Source organism: Ylistrum balloti, unplaced genomic scaffold (assembly GCF_031769215.1).
Source record: "Ylistrum balloti isolate Yb309-2 unplaced genomic scaffold, AGI_CSIRO_Ybal_v1 Utg370196, whole genome shotgun sequence".
Taxonomy (NCBI): Eukaryota; Metazoa; Mollusca; class Bivalvia; order Pectinida; family Pectinidae; genus Ylistrum; species Ylistrum balloti.
This window is the reverse complement of record NW_026782173.1, coordinates 1167190-1179226: the sequence shown is the minus strand read 5'-3', so window position 1 is coordinate 1179226 and position 12037 is coordinate 1167190. Positions and strand designations below refer to the sequence as shown.

The 12037-nt window shown below is 34.8% G+C and overlaps 1 protein-coding gene across 1 annotated transcript in view; it reads right to left on the bottom strand.

Annotated features, from left to right (window-relative positions):
• Nucleotides 1–720: 720 nt before the first annotated feature.
• LOC132551391 (heparan-alpha-glucosaminide N-acetyltransferase-like) overlaps nucleotides 721–12037 on the bottom strand; it is a 30175-nt gene continuing 18858 nt past the window's right edge. Inside the window, exons 14-18 of the mRNA XM_060215532.1 lie at nucleotides 11197–11283; nucleotides 9590–9664; nucleotides 9029–9099; nucleotides 8025–8137; nucleotides 721–4273 (exon numbers count right to left, since the gene is read on the bottom strand). Coding sequence (XP_060071515.1) covers nucleotides 4098–4273; nucleotides 8025–8137; nucleotides 9029–9099; nucleotides 9590–9664; nucleotides 11197–11283 — 522 coding nt within the window. The 3' untranslated portion in view covers nucleotides 721–4097. The remainder of the gene's footprint in view (nucleotides 4274–8024; nucleotides 8138–9028; nucleotides 9100–9589; nucleotides 9665–11196; nucleotides 11284–12037) is intronic.

Genomic DNA, 12037 nt, shown 5'->3' with positions numbered 1-12037 from the left:
TACACTTTGTTACGGTAGTCTGTTGGTGGTCAGTAGATGGTATTTACACTTTGTTACGGTAGTCTGTTGGTGGTCAGTAGATAGTATTTACACTCTGTTACGGTAGTCTGTTGGTAGTCAGTAGATAGTATTTACACTCTGTTATGGTAGTCTGTAGTCAGTAGATAGTATTTACACTCTGTTACGGTAGTCAGTTGGTGGTCAGTAGATAGTATTTACACTTTGTTACGGTAGTTGGTTGGTGGTCAGTAGATAGTATTTACACTCTGTTACGGTAGTCTGTTGGTAGTCAGTAGATAGTATTTACACTCTGTTACGGTAGTCTGTTGGTGGTCAGTAGATAGTATTTACACTTTGTTACGGTAGTTGGTTGGTGGTCAGTAGATAGTATTTACACTCTGTTACGGTAGTCTGTTGGTAGTCAGTAGATAGTATTTACACTCTGTTACGGTAGTCTGTTGGTAGTCAGTAGATAGTATTTACACTCTGTTATGGTAGTCAGTTGGTAGTCAGTAGATAGTATTTACACTTTGTTACGGTAGTCGGTTGGTGGTCAGTAGATAGTATTTACACTTTGTTACAGTAGTCGGTTGCATGATATGATAGTTCTGGACATTCAGCTTCCTAAGGAAATTGCTGTGTAGCAGTTAATTTTGTTGATGAATGCGTGGTGCAAGCAAAGGTAAGAAACAACATTTACAATAACACAAACAACTGACAGAGTCTGTAACAAATATTTATTGTGTGTGATACAAATCAAGGTTAGGTTGTATGATCATATGTAAATATATAGCACCAAGTACATCTTCAACATGCAAAATAAAATGGAATGACTTCATAACTCTATTGTGGCTACGTAAAATCCTTGCACATGCATATTTACATCTGTGGTAGTCTAAAATACCTTTGAGTTGGATTGGGTGGTATCCTTGCATGTATATAACCTTACTTCTTCATCTGGCTTTAAGTAATTTTATAAGTACAGATACTTCGGTAAATCTATTGTTTTAAACAGACCTAAAAATTCATTGTGTCATGTCAGTAAGGCTTCAAGGAAAATGTAAAGTAACAGCCAGCCATTAAATATATGTAATGAGAAGAAACATAGACACAGTTTAGGTTATTCAGTACTTCCATCTATAAAATAAAATATTTGTAAGTATGAAAAGATCTTGGAAAGAACGATCCTGATAAACAGTATCTCTGGTGAATGTTGGTGTAAAAGTTAGTGTAAATGTTAGTGTAAATGTTAGTGTAAATGTTAGTGTAAATGTTTGTGTAAATGTTTGTGTAAAGGTTGGTGTAAAGGTTGGTGTAAATGTTAGTGTAAATGTAAGTGTAAATGTAGGTGTAAATGTTGGTGTAAATGTTGGTGTAAAGGTTGGTGTAAATGTTGGTGTAAATGTTGGTGTAAATGTTGTTGTAAATGTTGGTGTAAATGTCAGTGTAAATGTTGGTGTAAATGTTGGTGTAAATGTTAGTGTAAATGTGAGTGTAAATGTTAGTGTAAATGTTAGTGTAAATGTTGTTGTAAATGTTGGTGTAAATGTCAGTGTAAATGTTGGTGTAAATGTTTGTGTAAAGGTTGGTGTAAAGGTTGGTGTAAATGTTAGTGTAAATGTGAGTGTAAATGTGAGTGTAAATGTTAGTGTAAATGTTAGTGTAAATGTTGTTGTAAATGTTGGTGTAAATGTTGTTGTAAATGTTGGTGTAAATGTCAGTGTAAATGTATTAGTGTAAATGTGAGTGTAAATGTTAGTGTAAATGTTGTTGTAAATGTTGGTGTAAATGTTGTTGTAAATGTTGGTGTAAATGTCAGTGTAAATGTATTAGTGTAAATGTGAGTGTAAATGTTAGTGTAAATGTTAGTGTAAATGTTTGTGTAAATGTTGGTGTAAATGTTTGTGCCATTTTGTTATGATACTAGTCACAATAAATGATATACAATAGAAATGTACTTTATCATAGAACAAGAAATATCAAAAAACCATGTTTACAGTCTATAGTTGACAATAGATATTACCAGGATGAAAAATCAGTAAATAACATAACATCTACACTTATTTCCTCGTCATCGATCTCTATCACATAAATCCCATACATACCTATACAGTTGGACCTACATCATTCACTTTAATATCTAAATTTGCAATGAACTAGAGGATTGGCTAAATTTTATTATCTAACGCAAGTGTTTTATTTAACAATACAAATGTTAAAAACCAAGTGCTAAACATGGTACAGCCAAACTCATGTTGGTATATCTATTTTTGGATCCCAGTTTAAACATAACAGATATCCTTATACAGATTCTTGACTCCTCTTGACTCTCAGTAAATTGTATTTTTTGTACCAACTTCTCAGCTCCTTGTTTGTGTAGTTTTATCACAATGCATTAAACAGGCTCCTACTTTTAATTACATTGTGGGAGATAATGTCATCTTCAGCAAACTTACACTTCAATGTGGACAGTGTTACCCTCTCTACTGGCATAACTTTTGATCCACTTGGGGCTCAAACTTCTACTGATAACATGTGGATGAAATGTGGAAAGCAGTTTGAAAAATTTGGTGGAACATATATATCCATTATTTGGACCCCATGACATTGTCCTTCAGCTACCTGGCGGGTAAGTCATTTTTAAAATCAGAACCTCCTTGGATTTATAACCAAAATTGGTACAGTGTTTCTTTTCCGGTGTAAAAGAAGCATCACTGTGCAAATCATTGTGATATGTTGCACCAGTTTATAATAAATAATGTTTGTCTCAGATCTATAATGACCTAACAATACTACTAACTTCCACAACAACCTTATAATGTATCCATGTCTTCATTTTATTCACACTAATCAAACATTTTCATCACATACAATTTTTTTATCTACTATAAAGAGGTTATACTTCAAAGTGTAGTACAAAATTTATCAGTATAATTTACATCAGGTGTAAGTTTGCATACAATGCTATGGACATTTTCCAATGAGGATACATTTATATACAAACTCTATAACTTTACATTTCTTTCTCTGGCACAAGTTAGTAAATGATGCTGTAAGTTTGGCACAAAATAACATGTACAAGCTAAGCTATCTCATCCATTCCAATGTATCCACAATACACTCACCACAATCAGAAAACATACTTTCTAACTAATTGGTCATTTCTGTTTCCATGGTAACATTATTATAGTTTGTATGACATCCTTGTATCAGAGACACATCAGCTGCACACCATGGAATACTAGGGACACCATATTGTGGGAGTTGTCTCCCCTCTAACATGTTTCATGGGTGTCTTCAACAATTTAAAAAAAAAAAATCAACATGTACTATAATAACCTTGTACTAAACAATAAAGTTTATAGAAAACAAAGTCAAAAGAAAACAAACAACAACATAAATTAATAGGCATGTGCCTTGTCAACAATTCAAATCAATCTCTTTTGCAATGAAGTTCAAAAACAGATTCATACTGATTACTCAGGAAGCCATTAAAACAAAAACTACAAAGTGTGTTGAGGGTCAAATGACAGCTGATAAACTGGTAAGATACAGGCTTATAAATCACATATACACTACTCAAAAAATATATAATGTCTATCAACAATGAAATGTGTGCAAAGTTTCTGTGGCACAGATATTAAAATAGCATTACATTTTGCAGCATACTTAGAAAATGTGAAATAATCAGAAAGTAACTGTAAAAACTAATTGTAAAGCTGAACATCTTCCTAATATGGTCATCATAACAGTTAACTTTGTATTTATAATAAAAGTCATTTCACCCACAGTTTCATATTTCTTGCATATATCAACAGGTTAAAAATGCATCAATGTTCCACAGATTTTTTTAAAATCAAATAATTTCACTAGCATCTCCAAATGCAAACCATGGAAATGTTCTTCAAAATCTAATTGCATTTTTGATTATCAAATCACATCACAAAGAATTCAGTTTATCACATTAAGTCCACACTCTTTTTGGAATTTGCACTTTGATTGGTGAATCACATAAAACTGTTACACCGAAGAAATCCCTTTCCCCGACAAATCATGATTGGTTGGGCTACCTGAGGTGGCTCCTCCTGCAGTTCGGATTAGATAGCTATGAAGACCTTTCTACAGAAGAGGAATATGGCAACAAAAACCCAGAAGAATGTGCCCCAGAGGTTAAGAGGCAGGAGTGATGCATGTGTTTGGGGCACCGCCCACTTTACAGGGAAGGCATTGTGTAGCACCTCATGGCCCATGTACACAAGAATGGAGTTCATTCCTATAAAATAAAACATCAGTAGCAATAAGTACTAATGGTGTCTCCTGAAATTTCTACTTTCTATGTTAGTCTACTTACTAGCAGTAATGTTTAAAATGAAATAAAATCACCTTGTAGATACACCTGTACATATAATGAGCTATAAACAACACATAATCAAGTGTTAATAGATGTTCACATAACACAACCAGTGGAAGATTTTAGTGTGATGTTTCAATAACTTCACTGTAATACACTGATGACCAGTGTCAAATGTACTAGCACTGATGTATGTAGTGTACAATTTGGTAAGGAATCGACCGACTGCTGTACTATGATCCCGTGTAAACTAAGGTTGGCAATGGTGTGATGAGATGGTAAACAGACTGTAAGGAGGGGGCAAAATACACAAGATGCTAGCAATGTATCATAGCTGATTTAGCTATGTCAGGATAAGTACAGTGGACATCATTCCTGATGTTTATGGATAAGTACAGTGGACATCATTCCTGATGTTTATGGACATAATTTCTTGGATTCAGTTTTTAATGGGATTAAGTAATTTTATCTATTTTCTTTAGTTTAAGGAATTGTGTGTGTTTTGACCTAGTGTTCAACAAAGCATAGCTGAATTGAATACATTGTTACCCTCTTGTACACCATATTCCATAATATTTTTACCATCTTCTAACACTATTTTCTACCTTAGTGTATTTAGGATCGTAGTAAAGCTGAAAAAGTCAATTCCTTACCATCTCGTACACTACATACATCAGTGCTGGTACCCCTTCTCACTGGTCAACCACTTTGGATGTACTTACCTTGAATGCCAATGGTGAACATGTCAATATACTTGTGATATTAACACTGATGCTATTTTTAATTAACATTGAATAGTAGGTGAGTGATGCAGGCCCATTAGGCCTCTTGTTCCTATTACTCCCAGTCTCTGTTGTATACTGTTATACCGCAAGAATTCATATATCTATCTTTTCTGACAACATCACTTAGTATTTTAGAACTTTTTTTCAGGTTGCTAATGTCAATAGAATAGAAGCTAACCACTTGAAGATTTAAGTATGACTGTGACCTTGAAAGTGGGTTAAGGTCATTCATTTGAACAATCTTGTTACTCCTTTTTCCCAGTATGCTAAATGCCCAATTTCATTTTCACTAGCCTTTCCCTCACTGAGAAGAAGTTGTTTGAAGATTTTTAAACACAAGATCAGTACCCTGGGCCTTTTTGTTATTGTGAAGAAGTTGTCTGAAGTAAAAAGTTGACACCAGATTGAAGATGGATGTCGCACCACAACTTAAGTTCACTTTGGGCCAGGTGAGCTAACAATTGATGGAAGTGGAGGAATCTGACATCAAACATGACTCAATACAAGGGAAACAAATAATATTCCTTACTCAATCTTTACTTCTGAAAAACGTTTTCAAGAAAACCCTAAAGTTCTCCTGTATAACATACAGAAAATTACCCCTCCATTCCAGTAAAGATATCAACAGAAATCAGGGTTTATTTCACAGATAAGGTGGGACAAAAACAAAACATTTCAAATGATCGCTGTATGCTGTAATGACCATACAATTATGATTAACTGTCAGGATCCACAGAGGAGTTGACTTTAACCAAACAGGCAGGAGGATTATAGGGCTTAAGTGTGGCAATAAGGAGTGTTGTTAAGGAGCAAGGTAAAAGTGAGAATATATACAGGCAGACATTGCTGGGAGGTAGATACTGTGGGGTAAAGGTGAGAATATGTACAGGCAGACATTGTTGGGAGGTAGATAGTGTGTGGTTAAGGTGAGAATATGTACGGGCAGACATTGTTGGAAGGTAGATACTGTGGGGTAAAGGTGAGAATATGTACGGGCAGACATTGTTGGGAGGTAGATAGTGTGTGGTAAAGGTGAGAATATGTACGGGCAGACATTGTTGGGAGGTAGATACTGTGGGGTAAAGGTGAGAATATATACAGGCAGACATTGTTGGGAGGTAGATACTGTGGGGTAAAGGTGAGAATATATACAGGCAGACAGTGTTGGGAGGTAGATACTGTGGGGTAAAAGTGAGAAACAACACAACATCGCACCTTCAGATATAAAGGTAGAAAAGTGTTCGGAGGTAGATAGTGAGTGGTTAAGATGAGAACTAATCATGTACCACTAGATATACATGTAGACAGTGCTGGGAGGTAGATACTGAGTGGTGAACGTGAGGAGTAATACCGTACCATTAAATATACATGTAGACAGTGTTGGGAGGTAGATACTGAGTGGTGAAGGTGAGGAGTAATACTGTACCATTAAATATACATGTAGACAGTGTTGGGAGGTAGATACTGAGTGGTGAAGGTGAGGAGTAATACTGTACCATTAAATATACATGTAGACAGTGTTGGGAGGTAGATACTGAGTGGTGAAGGTGAGGAGTAATACTGTACCATTAAATATACATGTAGACAGTGTTGGGAGGTAGATACTGAGTGGTGAAGGTGAGGAGTAATACTGTACCATTAAATATACATGTAGACAGTGTTGGGAGGTAAATACTGAGTGGTGAAGGTGAGGAGTAATACTGTACCATTAAATATACATGTAGACAGTGTTGGGAGGTAGATACTGAGTGGTGAAGGTGAGGAGTAATACTGTACCACTAGATATACATGTAGACAGTGCCGGGAGGTAGATACTGAGTGGTGAATGTGAGGAGTAATACCGTACCATTAAATATACATGTAGACAGTGTTGGGAGGTAGATACTGAGTGGTGAAGGTGAGGAGTAATACTGTACCATTAAATATACATGTAGACAGTGTTGGGAGGTAGATACTGAGTGGTGAAGGTGAGGAGTAATACTGTACCACTAGATATACAAGTAGACAGTGTTGGGAGGTAGATACTGAGTGGTGAAGGTGAGGAGTAATACTGTACCATTAAATATACATGTAGACAGTGTTGGGAGGTAGATACTGAGTGGTGAACGTGAGGAGTAATACCGTACCATTAAATATACATGTAGACAGTGTTGGGAGGTAGATACTGAGTGGTGAAGGTGAGGAGTAATACCGTACCATTAAATATACATGTAGACAGTGTTGGGAGGTAGATACTGAGTGGTGAACGTGAGAAGTAATACCGTACCATTAAATATACATGTAGACAGTGTTGGGAGGTAGATACTGAGTGGTGAAGGTGAGGAGTAATACTGTACCATTAAATATACAGGTAAAAAGTGCTAAGAGGTATAAATACTGTGTTGTAAAGGTGATAAATGAAATCGTACCACCAGATATATGATAGTGTTAAACAGAAATGAAGATTTTCTTCTCATGCATCATGAAAGTGATGGCACACCAGAACACTGGCCCCCACAGGTTCATAGCCAGCTTTTGGGAGTGGTTAGCCTTGACCGAGAAACTCACTGGAAAGCTGTTGTCTAGCACCTCATGTGCCATGTACATGAAGATGGAATTCATTCCTAAGACAACATAGCAAAGGACTCTTTTTTTTTCATGTCAATGGTGTGATCATGTAAAAATGATTTTCAGTATAAATTGATAGAATGTTAGTTTCTGGTTTAACATATTGGAGAGAATAAGCCATAAATAGATAGGGTCATGCTTGGCAAGTCACTTACAAATTACTACAGGCGTATAAACAGTTACATATTAACAACATCTACAAGGCTTACTACTGCTAATTTGATCAGTTCAGAATTGGGATATTAACTTGGCTTTCCAATATGTTGAAACAATAGATTTACCTGGATAGTAAAATGGTGCTCCATTCCATATTTTCCACACATCTATTGTGAGATAACACACTGTCAAGATTATGAAGGCCATCCCAGCAAGGCAGAGCACGAAGGACAGAGACCTTAACAGTAAAATAGAGTTTAGTCTCTTAGATGGATTGAACTAAATGATAATAAATTTAGTTAGTGAAAAAAAGTTTTGTAATATCAGGGTGGTAAAATCTTTCATTAAATTTATCATTATATCTTTTATGGACAGAATTTTGGTAATTCAGTGTAAAACAAGACATTTGAATTAAATGTTTCAATAACGTAAATATATTTTGTAGTCAGAAATATCAGTCACAACAGCATCAGAGAAGGTACAGGAAGGTCTGAATGGGATAACTTAACATGGTCAATACCAAGAAAATGCCATAAAAGCTGAGAATACTTTGTATTTTGTATATGTACTTTGTACTTTGTGAAACCAGAGATTACCAAACTTACAACTACCCTGTATGTGTCTAAATCAATGTCAACAGTATGTCTTGATGAATGGCAATAACTATAGGTATTTTGCAATGTGTAAGATGATATGAACTTTTATAACTGTAATGGACAAGATTGAATATTGATTATACTAACTGGTAACTTGTAAGTGTTATAAGATACACATCTTAATACTATACCCACTCTTTATAGAATAGGGTACCACATTTCCAGTATTTTATGTCATGAGAAATCTGTAGTTGTCGTCCTGTTGAAGCCCGGAGAAGCAAAACCAGTAGACAGTAATAAGTAAACTAAAGTACCTACTCTGATGCTGTTTTAATTGATATTTCTCACTTGATTTTCCTGACTGCTCAATCACCCTGGACACTCCCAGGTATCCAGCTGAAGAGTAAAAGAACCTACAACCCAACATACTAATACTTATAACATGGACTCCACTACCTAAATCCTTGTATCTTTTAGTGATACATATATGTAGAGGACAATTCAATCAAGGAGACACCTTGTCAAATACAAACCAGAGATTTTTATTGATAGGGATCCAACCATCGTCTTTGCTAAATTTACACAAAATGGCAGCAATCAGGCACTGTAAAAGTCAAATTTCATGATTCAAAATTCTAAATAAAAACATTAAAAAGTTCTTGGGGCATGAAATGCAATCTCTAACAAGAGGCCCAATGGACCTGTATCACTGAACTTTTGGTGTAGGAGTTACAGAACTCATATATCTGACAATAAACGTGAGTTGGTGTTATTAACAAATACATACGATAGTCTGATATGTTAGCAAGTAACAGGTGAAATATCTAATTCTATGATATCATAACCCCTGTGACCTCTAAGGTGAGCTGATATGTTGATAGTACTTCAAATCAGAAGTCTGAAAGTCATGTACTTCATCCATGACATTGATGTAAACTTTAAAATTGTTATAGAATTAAAATTGATGGAGCTTCTGTCTTTCGGAAAGTTAAAGAAGAGCTGATGTATGACAAATGCTGCGTCAGGGCAATAAGGAAACTTATGAATCGAGAAGATATCACAGCAAAAATATTCCATCAGTAAAAATCACTTACTAGTACAAACCCCCAAGACAGGAAACGCACAACACGACCTCTTACATCTTTGAAATACAAAAGGATTTTCCCTGCCTGTAAAAAAGTTCATTACAAATTGAGAGTTTTAAAATATTTTTCCCTACTTTTTAGGCATATGAACATTTTTTGACAATGAGTAGCAAATATTCATTGATAAAATACCAGAAAATATATATCATCAATATTATCATCTGGTCACATTTACTGTAACAACAGGTCACATCAATAGTATCATCTGGTCACATTTACTGTAACAACAGGTCACATCAATATTATAATCTGGTCACATTTACTGTAACAACAGGTCACATCAATATTATCATCTGGTCACATTTACTGTAACAACAGGTCACATTAATAGTATCATCTGGTCATTTAGTATCATCAATTGGTCACATTTACTGTAACAACAGGTCACATCAATATTATAATCTGGTCACATTTACTGTAACAACAGGTCACATTAATAGTATCATCTGGTCATTTACTGTAACAACAGGTCACATCAATAGTATCATCTGGTCACATTTACTGTAACAACAGGTCACATCAGTATTATCATCTGGTCACATTTACTGTAACAACAGGTCACATCAATATTATCATCTGGTCACATTTACTGTAACAACAGGTCACATTAATAGTATCATCTGGTCACATTTACTGTAACAACAGGTCACATCAATATTATAATCTGGTCACATTTACTGTAACAACAGGTCACATTAATAGTATCATCTGGTCACATTTACTGTAACAACAGGTCACATTAATAGTATCATCTGGTCACATTTACTGTAACAACAGGTCACATTAATAGTATCATCTGGTCATTTACTGTAACAACAGGTCACATCAATAGTATCATCTGGTCACATTTACTGTAACAACAGGTCACATCAGTATTATCATCTGGTCACATTTACTGTAACAACAGGTCACATCAATATTATCATCTGGTCACATTTACTGTAACAACAGGTCACATTAATATTATCATCTGGTCACATTTACTGTAACAACAGGTCACATCAATATTATAATCTGGTCACATTTACTGTAACAACAGGTCACATTAATAGTATCATCTGGTCACATTTACTGTAACAACAGGTCACATTAATAGTATCATCTGGTCACATTTACTGTAACAACAGGTCACATTAATAGTATCATCTGGTCACATTTACTGTAACAACAGGTCACATTAATAGTATCATCTGGTCACATTTACTGTAACAACAGGTCACATTAATAGTATCATCTGGTCACATTTACTGTAACAACAGGTCACATCAATATTATCATCTGGTCACATTTACTGTAACAACATGTCACTTCAACAGTAACAACAAGTCATTTCGACAGTAACAACAGGTCACTTCAACAGTAACAACCGGTCACTTCAACAGTAACAACAGGTCACTTCAACAGTAACAACAGGTCATTTAAACAGTAACAACAGGTCACTTCAACAGTAACAACAGGTCATATAAAGAGAGACAAGTCATATCTTGGAACATAATGTCAACTCAACAATTAGAGGTAAGATACAATGACTAGGTTTACTGTGTTTTGTATTTTACCTGTAATCCAAGGAAACACATAAAACATGAGGTAATTGTTCCCAGAATCCCTTCAGGATCATACGGAGTTTTCGTGTTGTAAATTTCCTGTTAAAAAAAAAAAAGGCAACTTTGTTGACAAGAGGCAAATCCACAGGTAATTGAATCTATAAAGGTGAGATTTTCATTTTAGACAAACAAGTTACCTTTGCTTTTTCTCATCAATCTTTTTGTGGCAAAAACTTCATGAAAATAATAAGAAAATGTAGTAAATGAGTACACATATAGTGCTGAATTCAGAGGGTATCAAGTACACCCACCTATAGACTGGCAAAATGGTACCTACCTTACATGTAGGATTGTTGTATATATATATGGTACCTACCTTACATATAGGATTGTTGTATATATATATGGTACCTACCTTACATGTAGGATTGGTGTATATATATATATAAATGTTACCTACCTTACATGTAGGATTGGTGTATATATATATATAAATGGTACCTACCTTACATATAGGATTGTTGTATATATAAATGTTACCTACCTTACATGTAGGATGTTATATATATATATAGTACCTACCTTACATGTAGGATTGTTGTATATATAAATGGTACCTACCTTACATGTAGGATTGGTGTATATATATAAATGGTACCTACCTTACATGTAGGATTGTTGTATATATAAATGTTACCTAACTTACATGGAGGATGTTATATATATATATATATATATAGTACCTACCTTACATGTAGGATTGGTGTATATATATAAATGGTACCTACCTTACATGTAGGATGTTATATATATATATAGTACCTACCTTACATGTAGGATTGGTGTATATATA